Source organism: Puma concolor, chromosome B1 (assembly GCF_028749965.1).
Source record: "Puma concolor isolate L17-30 chromosome B1, mPumCon1.1.hap2, whole genome shotgun sequence".
Lineage (NCBI taxonomy): Eukaryota > Metazoa > Chordata > Mammalia > Carnivora > Felidae > Puma > Puma concolor.
In genome coordinates, this window is record NC_141670.1 from 76,965,696 (window position 1) to 76,978,219 (window position 12,524).

Consider the following 12,524-nt stretch of genomic DNA (forward strand, 5'->3'; position numbering starts at 1 on the left):
TGTTTCCCTCCTGGTGGGTCTTTGACTGTTACATGTCAGGAGTGGTTTTATCTGCCCTCCAGAAAACAAAGGTACCTGATGATAGGGGCCGCAGCACTTGAAGAGCAGAAGGCAGAAGTTCTGGGTCAACTCTGTCAAGGGCCAGCACATAGACTCATACATTTAGAATGGAGGGAAGATGCTATTTGGCAGTCCTTTGTTTTGCCATGGAGTGGCATAGGCTCAGGCTCTCTTGCAATAGCAGAAACCAGAGGGGAGCAAAGTAATCACAAAGAAAAAAATAATTGAAAAACATAAAAACTATGTGATATCACACCCCAACATGGAAACCTGTCAAGGGTCGTATGTGTTGTCAGATGTTTTGTGATGTCCCTTAAGATAACGAAAAAACATCAGTAATTATAATCACAGCAATAACAATAGTGTATTATTGAACACACACTTCATTCCAGGGCCAGTGTAAGATGCTTTAGTGGATTTTCCCTCTTATTCTCCACAACAATCTCATGAGGGAGTTAAGTTATTCCTGATTTTATACATGAAAAAACATGAAGAGAAGCTAAGTAATTTGCACACAGCTACACCACCTAACAAGTAGAGGCACCAGGAGTACGTATGAACAATGGGACTTTGGAACCAACTCTCTCAACCACGGGGCTCTACTGCTTCCTCCTCTGATCAGTGATTCTATGGCCATGTCTACTGTCCCATAGTGGCCATCCTTCCTGGAGGTTCCCAGCTAAGACATGAACCTGAGCTTATGCTGAGGAATAACTCCCATGAGGTTTTATGTTAAGACTACTGAGTGGTAACTTCACTGTGCCTTTGCTCTACATAAAGGTGGAGAAAAAGAGACATCTTTTGCATCCATAGCTACACTTGAGATACAGAAATTGTATGCACTACACAGCCAGGAAGTTACACCAGCATCTCCCAAAACTGCTTCCCATGGAGATGTATTTGACCACAGGCCTTCTTTATTTTCCCTACCACAAAACCTGTTAACCTAGAAGGGAGAACTTTACACTTTAGAGTTTGGAAAATGCTGTTTTAGACATTAAGATACTGATTGGTTAGTTGGCTAGCTGCCTGGCTGGCTGGCTGGTTTATGGAATTAGCCTAATCATGATGCTTATAAATCTTGAGAATTATAGAACCTTGGCTGACCTCAGTCAAAATTATTTTGTGCCAAGGTTTCTGCCACCCCCATAGGCCCCCCCCCAACTTTTTATCGAAGTGTAACATACATACACGAAAGGTACAGCTCAATTAATTATCACATCTACTCAGCCCCCAGAAGACTCCACATGTCCGTTTTCTAGGGCGGCCATAATAAGTGCTACAAACTGGGTGACTTAAAACAACAAAAATTTATTGTTTCGCGATTCCAGAGGTTAGAAGTCTAAAAAAGCAAGATGTCATCAGGGCCACGCTCCCTCTGAAATCCATAGGGGAATCCTTCCTTGCCTCTTGCTATCTTCTGGTGGTCTGTGGGCAATCTTTGGCTTTCTTGGCTTGCGGCTGCATCATTGCAGGTCTCTGCCTCATTGTCACATGGTGCCTTTCCTGTGTGTCTCTGTCTTCACATGGTTTCCTTCTAAGGATAGCAGTCATATTGGATTAGGGGACCATTCTAGTCCTGTATGACCTCATCTTAACTAATTACATCTGTAAGGAACCTATTTCCAAAAAAAGGTTATTTTCTGAGGTTAGATTTCAACGTGTCCATTTTGGGAGGGGGACGGTTTGACCCAGACACCCCCATGTTCCGCTCCAATCAGTACACCTTCCTCCTTCACAAAGGTAACAGCAAACTGGTAAATAATAACAACATTATACCAAATCAGTGGTAATGAGCAAGGAGATAATGATGTAGACATTCCACATGCTCTGCCTGGACATACACATGGAATTTTGACTTTCTTGGCCCTGCCTCTAGGTACTGATTTTGATTCTATTAATTACTTTATAGAGTCTCTCCACTTTTGCATCCAGAAGTTTCTCCTACAACCCTCAGTCAACCTATTTGCATTTTAGTACTGTTAATCTCTTCTATGTTATACTAATTTTTTTCAAGTAGTTGTTTACACAAGCCTTCAAGAACTGTTTTTAAAAATGAGCATTGCTTACCCAACTAACGTGGATGGATCTAGAGGGTATAATGCTAAGTGAAATAAGTCAGTCAGAGAAAGACAAATTCCACATGATTTCACTCATATGTGGACTTAAACAAAACCAAGAAAAGAAGAGAAAACAAAAAACCGATTCTTAAACACAGAGAACAAACTGGTAGTTGCCAGAAGGGAGGTGGGTCAGAGGATGGGTGAAACAGTGAAGGGGATTAAGAGTACACTTACCATGATGAGCACTGAATAATGTGCAGAATTGTTGAAGTATTATGTTGTTCACCTGAAACTACTATAGCAGTATGTTAATTATACTTGAAATTTTTTTTAAATCTAATTAACACAATAAATCAGTATTGCTGAAAACATTTTTCATGTTTAACTTTTTCAACGTTTTTTAAAATTTATTTTTGAGAGACAGAGCACAAGTGGGTGAGGGGCAGATAGAGAGGGAGACAGAGAATCTGAAGCAGGATCCGGGCTTTGAGCTGTCAGCACAGAGCCCGATGCAGGGCTTGAACCCAAGAACCATGAGATCATGACCTAAGCTGAAGTTGATGCTCAACCAACTGAGCCACCGAGGCGCCCTGAAAACACTTATGTTTTTATATTATTGTCCTACTTTCATAAGCCTTGGAGATCTCCTCTTGCTTAATTTGGGGGGAGTGGGGGTCTGGCAGAACAGTATATTCTTAAAGTGTCCCTCCCATATAATGAACTGATACGTTATTGCAGCTTCCTGAAGTATTATCTTATCTACTTAAGAAACAGCAAGAGGATTTATACAGATTACCATCAGCATAAATTTAGTAATCAAAAATAAGCCTAAATGTTAAGAGCATTCAGAAACAAAGTGAAGAATTTTATAAACAAGAAGGCTTTTTTTTCCTAAATCCTATCATTAATTTTTTAGGTTTGTATATTTTTCCTAAATGATTCCAACTGGAATTAGTCCAACTGGTTTGAATAAAGATTAAAAAAAAAAAAAAGAGTCTTACAAACTAGTGGTATAAACCTTTGCAACTAGATGGTTTTGACTAGTGAATGAATAAAGGCTCATAAGCATTTCTGTGACTTGGCAAAGTCACATAGTCAGAGATACCAAGGACCAACCAGACACTGAGGAAAACTCAAAGCAACAGAAGACTTATTTTTAGGTGGTGATGTTTTAAATCTAATCTTAGGAAGAAATGCTGTTAATCCTTGGGTCAAATTACTATAAAAATGATATATTTTGATCTGAGATAAGAAGATAGGAATTCACTGTCAAACACCAAAACGGATAAAGGAGGGTCAGAATTCTTTTGAGTACCATGTAATTGCTGCCTGACTTCAAGCACTGTCCAATTTCACTGGAAGATGCACTGTGTAGGTAGCTATGAAAGCAATTTTAAGGCAGATTTTTATTTACACTGCAGATATACTTCACCAGCCTTCTCATTTCCCATAAAACATTTTATGGCAAAGGCAATTTAAAATTTTTTTTAATTTATGTTTTGTAAAGAGGATAAACCAGAAACTAATATGTCAAACTTGCTGCTTGATGCCATATTGAGTCCCAGAAATGACCTGGCATTATGAATGATTCTTCTTCAAAAGGATTAATGAATACATAATGTTTTTTTCTCTTTCTTTTTCTAGCCAAGGACCCTTGTCATCCATTAGAGCGGTAATCAAGAGATGTAAGTTTGGTTTTTCCTGCTCTGTATTTTCCTCTGTGATATTTTAAATGATGGTCTAGATTTCCAGCAAGTTATTGTATTTGATAAATCTTACAAAGAATCCAAAAAAGTAGCTTTTCACTTCTTCTGAGGAGTAATAAACCATTTCAGACAAGCAGCTATTTTTTCAGCTTTCTTTTCAACTTTCATTTATTGATAAGCCAGTTCCTCAGAATAATATTTTTTCTCTTATTATAACTAAACTTTTTAAAAATCTGGATAATCTATTCAATTTTTATGATCTAATATAAATTTTATATAACCATTTTCCATAGGTAGAGACATCTGATGGATGCAAAAAATATATCAAACCCTGTCCTTTTTGATTCATTTGCTTCCATAGTGTTTTTATTTTAATTTCTTAACATTTATTTATTCTGAGAGAGAGAGAGAGAGAGAGAGAGAGAGCGCCAAGGAGGGGCAGAGAGAGAGAGAGAGAGAAAGAGAGAGAGAATCCCAAGCAGGCTCCATGCTGTCAGCATAGAGCCGGATGTGGGTTCGATCCCACAAATCATGAAATTATGACCTGAGCCAAAACCAAGAGTCAGGCGCTTAACCAACTGAGCCACCCAGGCACCTCTCCACAGTGTTTTTAAGTAACGATATAAATGCCTGTGGAGATTGGCTCACTTCCACATACAAGATAGAAGTGCCATAATAGAATTCTCTCCAAAATGGTACATTCGTACTTTCATCCTTACCTCTTGGTTAAAGCTTTACCAACCCTGTTGGTTAAAACTTGCTCTTGGTGTAAAATTTTAATAAGCTTTTTAACATAGGTCTCTGCAAATTTCCCTTTTCAAATAGAACATGGACTACCTATTACAAACAGAGATAAGGAAGGAATTTTTTTTTTTTTAACCAGCAAAAATGAATTTGTTCAAGAATAGCAGAGAATTGCAATCCAGGACCCGAAAACTATAGCAAAACCGTGGGCAAGTCTTCAGAACAAAGGACAGGAACATTCTTTTATAGAGAAAAGGTGGGGAGATGGGAAGGCTGTTATAAACAAAAAGCCCATGGGAGTAAGCTGAGGAGTAAAAAATATAGTGGCTTCTTACTGGCTGAGTTATGGTTGGGCTTTTGCTAGGGAGAAGGAAAACCCTCCTTCTTCCTGATGGGATAATAAAATAGTATCTGCTGAGGCCCATCTCTTCCTGTTGGATTTGCAGTTGACAAGTGGTAGAACTTGTCTCAACTCCATTCTTAATGAAGTTGCCCATAAGAAAGGGATTTTTAGATGTTCTTTGCATTGTTTGAGCTGAGGTCACCACCTGAGGAGAATGTATCATAGTTTTAGAAACATAATTTGTAATATTTGGTATAAATTTAGGATATCCACAGGTTCTAAAGAGCATACATTTGAACCATTGCTGTGCAGATTTTGTAAGGTGGCAATACAGAAGGATATTCCACATTTCTCACATTTTATTTTTGTTGGTGGTGAATTATAAAGATGTGGGAATGCCAGTGTATTTTGGAGGGACTTCAGATATGAAAATTAAAAATTCATGCCTTAGAGCACTTTGAAGTGGTGGGTATGTGGAGAAGACAGGGCACAGAGAGAATTTAAAAAGAAAATTAGGGTCTGGAATTTAGGCAAGAATATTTTGCTGGAGATATAATTTGGGGTAATCAAGGCAAAACGCAGCAGTAGCTAAACACTTCAAGAAAAACGTACAGGCTAGAGATGACAAAGGACAGAATCTTGGGAAGTGACATCTGAGGCCAAGCTCTGCCTTTAAGGTGCCATAGGGCAAAAGATGAATGACCCAAAAAAAACCTCTGCCCTGCTAATAAGGAGGAGAGACCGAGTCCTGTCTACTAGCTTCTTACCTTTCCTCTCTCTTGGATTTTAGGACTTCTTTGTCTGGGATTGTAATTTGTACCTGACTCCCCATAGATCCTCCATGATGGATCTTGCTTACCTTAAGGCCCCTGTGCCATACAAAGTGTAAGGAGAGGGCAGTTAACGGTGGAGTGGGAAAAAAACAGGGATGGCTGTGTGTTTAAAGGTCAAGGGAGAGGAGGTTTTTTAAAGAATAAGTGAACCACAGATAACTCTTCATGCTGCAGCAATGACAAGCCAAAGGTAGCTGAGAATAGGTCATTGTATGTGGCCCTTAGGTGGTCAGTGGTGACCTCTGAGAGAGCAGTTTCAATAGAACATTGAAGTTGGAAGCCACACTTCAATTTAAATAATGAATGGAATATGTCGAAGTTGGGACAGCGGGGCAAGGCTGCTCTTCCATGGCATTTGGTGGTAAACACAAGAAGGAAGGGCTGAGGAGTGTCAAGCAGAGAGGAGATTTGAACATAGACTGTTCAGGATAAGGAAGCTTGGAGACGTTTGCAGGCAATGATGAAGGAATCAGTGGAGAGATCAGACTGGAGCATAAAAAGAGGAAATTGGTGAAATAGGGCCATAGCAAAGAGGACAGAGGAGATGAAACAAAGGGAGAACTCTGCCTTTGAGGTATCGTTAAAAAAAAAAAAAAGACAAAACTAAGTTGTGTTTCAATTTTTATGTATCAGTTACTTAGCGTACCCTAAAGAAGTAGTTGCTGGTAGTGTTTATTCCTGGATGTTTAGGTAAGGACACCAGATAACCTCATGTGTTGCTGTGTAAATACAAAATGAAAAATAATTATGTCATCCCCTTTTTCACTTTTTGCCCATTCTGTAAGAAAAAGTTGCAAACAATTTTTGTCTTCCCCAACCCAGTGAAATGTTTGTTTTATTCTCCCATACTTAGTCATCTTTCTCTGGCAAGGAGAAAGACTTCATCACATTTTTAAAGCAATATTCCTTCGCTGGTTGTATTTTAAATTCTTCCATAATGATATTCCTTCCAATCAAGCCTTGAGGTCCATTTTGCATTCATCCTCACGAACCCTAAATACTGTGGGTAAAAATCTGCAAAGTATTATAGTTGGATATATCTGGAATTTCATACTTTTCCTTTCATTAACCTTTTGAGAGAAAATTGTATTCTGAAGTTTAGAGTCAGCTAATAATTCATTGCATGCTGTAAGTTGGGAAATGTTCACATAAATTGTAAAGCAGTGCTCTGCATGGTAGATGTTTAACCCCATTTTACAGATGGAGGGTCACTGAGTTAGAAAAGGTTAAATGGCTTCACAAGGTAGACCTGAGATGTGAACCCAGACTTCTGACTACAAGGCCATTGAGCTTTCAACTCCACAGATGTTCTTGTTACCATGTCAGACATGTCTAACTCATACCCAGTCTCAAACAAGTGTAGTTACTTATTTTCTTTTATTGTGATTTTCATTGGCAAGGTGGTACTATAGCAAGGATGCTTGTAATATAATAATCCTTCTATGTGTTTATTTCTTCTGGTCATCATTTAGTCAATAATTTTGAGTTATTTAGAATTAGGATCAACATCCAGCTCTCCTAGCTCCAAAAGGAGTTAAACTGCTTCAAGGAACAAACACTCCCAGCCCTTCCCATTAATAGGCTGTGTGACCTGGGATAATTCATTTAACCTCTCTGTGTCACAGCCTCCTCATCTGTAAGATTGGAGTAGGATGATCACTGAGGTTCTTTCTTGGCTTATGATCCTGTTGGAATTTAGGAGGATTCTTTATTAGTGCTAATATTGCAAATCCAGATCTCAGGCTTTTATAAACAGTTGAGTAGGAATTTGTTTTGTACTTAGAATTTAACTATATGAACTAGAAACACTTGAAAATAATTCTTGTCATTGTAAAATGATACGATAACTTTAACTGCGGTCTTAATCCGAAATGCAATTTGTGGAAGGGACTAAATGGAACGTGTTCCTCTATATGGGCATTGGTGGCAAATTGAATTTTCCTGGCAGCAACTACACCAAATCAGTGTAATCTGGGAAGGTGAGAATGAGGGGAAGTGGATAGTTAAGAAATTAGCAGGAATAGTGTGAGACACTGTATGAAAATCTAAAGTGTTTGTACCTACTAAATTTGTTCAACACTGACAAAAAGTGTCAGTCATCCTATAAGGATCAAGAGAGATTTCATAGATGAGTAAATGTGAGGGAAAAAAAATTTAAAGCAGGAGACAGGAAAGCAGTGATTCTCAAAGGATGTGGAGGAGATCTGCAAGTAAGGTTGAGAGACTTTCTCTTGCTCATCCTGCTACCTCCAGAATGGGAGGACCGCTCTGCTAACAGTGGTCACTAACCACCGCTGGTGTGAAGGGGGAGAATCAAGTGAAAAGCCACTGGTTTGAGAGAATGTCAATAGACTACCGGATTGCCTTTTAAGTACTGCGTTCATACTTTAAAATTAATCCCTATTGAAGTAGCAGAATGACTTTGCAAAATAGTTTTTAGACTTTATTTTTTGCATTGTTGTTAAAAACTGTAGGTAGATTTGTTTTTACTGGGGTTGTGTGGGTGGATGTCCCGGTCGGGACAGATATATCTTTGCAGATTTCTTTACTCTCTGAAACTGGTACATCAAGTTTTCTTTTCCATCAAAGTGTGCAGAGTTGGGGGAAAACAGTGGAATGGCAGAACAGTCCTGTTCCTGAATTCCTTTTAAAGCATAGGCAACTGGTTCACTCTTTTTTTCCTCCCTTTCCTCTTCTATAACCCCTTCTTTTTTTCCCTTAGCACTCATGAATAGTGCACAGCAAAAATGCCCCGTGGAAGAGGTATGTTTGTGACAATAACATAATGTCTTTTGATAGTGTTGTGTCCGCTGATTCTGGCTGTCGTGATGGTGGTGATGTGATTGTAGCCCGCTTGGTGAGCCTCTGACTTAATGAACCCATTCTTACGAATCAGATGCACCACTCAGAGCTTGAGCCTCTCTGTCCTCTTTTATTCCAGTAGACAAAATGCATCTCAGCTTGGTCTAGCTCTTGATAAAAATGTAACAGTCATATCAGTTAATGGTATGAATCTAGGACTCCTGAGACACTTTGCCAGCCCAGCAGAGGGTCAGCTGCCACAGCCTCAACTCCAGCCTCGGTTTCCTTCCCACCCCCCACCTCCATCCCCACCCCCTGCTGCCTGACCTCGGCAGCCTGCTTGTTCAGGGAGAATCAGAAGTTAATAGGAAGAAAGAAAGGATTCATACCCTCAACCTTTTCAAATCAGAACAACTGAAAATGTAGAGTACTGAAGAGATATGAAGGCAACTGATAGAAATAGTTTAGATCTGAAACAAATTCCCCTTTGTACACGTATCTTTGCAGTATAGCGTTTAAAGATTTTCTTAAAGGAATCATTAGAATGTGCTTCTTGAAAATAGGAATAATGTTCCGTTACACATATGTGTGATATGTGACACCATTTTCCAGATCTTATGATTAAGACTTGACTTAGTTTTAAAATAAAATTTGCAGAAAGTGTCAACCATCTAGCTTTTTTTTGAGTTTGAAGCTTGAAGGAAAAGTCTGTGCTGCACGTATATAATATGTACTATAAACATGTTTATAAAAGTGTTTTGAACAGTTTTTACATTATTATTCTCTTTAAATTTAAGTAGTAGAACAATTTAAACGTTATAAAATTCTGGAAAAATTAGAAAATAGATGAAAATTTGACCCCTTTCACTTTCTTTGCAATAGAGTTGTAAATAAACATGACAAAAGTATAGTCATATGGATTAAAATAAAATTTTTTTCTGCCCATTGTAATTCATGTCATCATCATAAAGCTCTTACCAAGCAGTTTGTGTTTAATAGCTATCTTCCTTTCTCTTTCATTCTTCAGATTATTTTCAGAACCATGGAATGTGCTTTCAGGAATTTTTGAAATCTGTATTTTCTTATGTAATTCAAATATATAACCATAATTTCATGCCATATAAAAAGATAATTTTGATTTGCTTTTCTACTTGTGGATGTTAAAATTCATACATCTTCATTGATTTCAAGTATAAGTTAATTTTTTCCAATAATGTATCCTATAAAAATGTAAACCTTTATTAAATGTACTGATTTTGTACTATACCAGTTTTTTTTTTTTCTTCTATAGCTTCTCGGACTTCTTTTCAGAGCGAGCTTCATCGAGATAGGAGGTATGGTTATAACAGAGGTCATATATTCTGCTAATGAAATCAAAGTGTGCTGTCAGTTAGCAAGTTAAATATTTCTCTTTCATAAGCAATGTATAACATAAGCAATGTTCTACCTCATTGGTATATTTCCTAATTTAATCTATAAGTTTGAATGATGGAAATTTTGCTGGGAGAAGAAGCGATACAAACCTCAAAATGTTCTTTTGGCAATAATTATTTACCGAAGTTAATTTTTTAAATGTTTATTAAGCAACTGGTATATGTAAAACATTGTTGTAACTGCTTCAAAGAAATGCTTTGTACCTCCCAGCTACTTAGTAAATGTTGCATAAGTAAATGGATGACAAGATAGAAAATTGAATGGAAGAATAAGGAAGGAGAAAGAGTCAGGCTGGATAGATAGCTGAATGGATAAATGGCTGGATGGTTGGAGCGAAGGCAAGAGGAAGGAGGAAGTCACTGAGTACATAAAAGGAAGGACCAGTAGGCAGACAAACAGATGGTAGAATGGATGGAAGCATGGACAGGTGGATAAATAGATGGGTGGAATTTTATAAAACAGGGACCCTGCTTTCACATTTCTTACAGACTATAGTATACAGTAATGAAGAATGTAGAAGTAATCTACAGGATTTTAGAGTCAGACATAACCAAGTTCAAATTTTGACTTCACTGCCTTCTCACTGTGTGACCCTGGGCAAGCTGCTCAACCTTTTCTAGCTTCTGTATCCCTATCTATAAAGTGTTGCTAATCAGGGGCATCTGGCTGACTCAGTCAGTAGAGCATGCAACTCTTGATCTGGAGGTTATAAGTTTGAGCCCCATGTTGGATGTAGAGGTTACTTAAAAATAAAGTTTTTTTTTTAAATGCTGCTAATCATACCTATCTCAAGGCTGTCATAAGGATTATTACATGTGTAGTGCTTAACATTTATTAACTAGTAACTCCTATTATTCAAATAAAAGTTGTAAGCAGGGGTTTTTAGGTATTGCAATTCACATTTAATCAATAAGCAGATTCTACTGTTTTATGGGCTAGCATGAGAATGTGTGTATATGCCCAGTTTTGATAATAGCAGTGCTTTTTATTTTTATTTTTATTTTTATTTTCTGTAGAGTGCTAGAGAAAGGCAGAGCAGATATCAGTCATCATCCCTTTTTGTTAGATGAGAAAACTGAGGCTAAGAGAGGTTAATCATTTGCCCAGGGTCACACAGTTGGTATTAGTTAGGAAATCAGGTTGAGTATTAAGTTTAAACATGAGAATGTAGAATCAGATTAAGAAAATGGTGAATCACTGTGGCTCCTCAGTATTAAAGATTAATTATCAAATTCATATACAAAACTGACCAGGAGCACAGACACACATGTCACAGTCTGGAAGTGAACAAAGAAAGATAACTTTGAATTGGGGTAGAGTTGGGTGAGGAGGAAAGGATATTCTTTTTATATGGTATCGTGTTTGAGTATATAATTTATAATGGCAGAAAACTAAGCAATTGTACTTCACTGGTGTACTTTTCTACCTTGCCATATATTTATGTTTGTGGTATAGGCTAGACAGTAGAACCCTGGAATGAAGAGATTGTATGGGGCCTAGTTAGTTCTTATCCTTATCAACCAAAGAAGAGCTAAGTGGGCCCAGGGTACATCTCCAACATTGAGGCCCAGAGTCCTAGAAGATGACTGTCATTTGCTCCCTTGATAGCCCAGGCCAAACAGGTCATTTCTGTGATTATGGCAGTTCTTAAGTAACTTTTGGGGGAGAGGTGGTTGTTTTCATGAATCTTTGACAATTTGCAGATAGACAATAGCTTGTTACCGACCTGCAAACCCTCACTGAGGTCTTGTCTGCTAGGCGCCCAGAGATTACCATTGTGGCAGCTGAGCCCCTAAGGCCAGCCTCGTGGTTTCCAGGAGCTCCACCCCCAGGATTGGGATTTCCCCCACCTTCTGCAGCAGGCCCTTGGAGGCCCAGTGAGCTGGTTCCTGCTGAGGTAAATAAGTATCACATTATCTCTTTGCATTTTATTTTTATTTTTTTAATGTTTATTTTTTTTGAGAGAAAGAGTACGTGTACATGCACAAGTGGGGGAGGGGCAGGGAGAGAGAGAGGAGAGAGAGAGAATCCCAAGCAGTCTCTGTGCCTCCTGGGAGGATTCTCTTCTCTCTCCTCTCTCTGTCCCTCCCTTGCTCATACTCACTCACTCTGTCTTTCTCTCTCTCAAAATAAATAAATAAAACTTAAAAAAAAAAAAAAAAAAAAAAGAGTCAGACGCTTAACTGACCGAGTCACCCAGGCACCCCTACGTTTTATTTTTAAAATTAAGTTCAAAGACAAGAAAAGTGAGACGTTTAACATTTTGGCTATTTGTCCATAGATGTCTAAAATCTTCATTCTTTATTTTGCAGCTCCCACCATCTTATGAACAAGTCATAAAAGAAATCAACCAAGTTCAAGTTAACACTACGAATAATAATAATGCTGCTGCCACTCCAAGGCACACAATTACTTCTGCAACTCAGACTGACTTTTCAGATGAAATAGACAACCATCTGCCTCAAAGTAGTGCAAGTAATTTGTCTTCCCTAATTCTGACCTAGTTCTAGGAAAGTAATCAGTAGGCTTCTAGCCTTTA

At 38.1% G+C, this 12,524-nt stretch overlaps 1 protein-coding gene across 1 annotated transcript in view; it reads left to right on the plus strand.

Moving 5' to 3' along the window:
- Positions 1 to 12,524, plus strand: part of SH3D19 (SH3 domain containing 19) — a 193,929-nt gene that overhangs the window by 133,447 nt on the left and 47,958 nt on the right. Inside the window, exons 5-8 of the mRNA XM_086702952.1 lie at positions 3,768 to 3,808; positions 9,843 to 9,885; positions 11,744 to 11,882; positions 12,298 to 12,460. Coding sequence (XP_086559078.1) covers positions 3,768 to 3,808; positions 9,843 to 9,885; positions 11,744 to 11,882; positions 12,298 to 12,460 — 386 coding nt within the window. The remainder of the gene's footprint in view (positions 1 to 3,767; positions 3,809 to 9,842; positions 9,886 to 11,743; positions 11,883 to 12,297; positions 12,461 to 12,524) is intronic.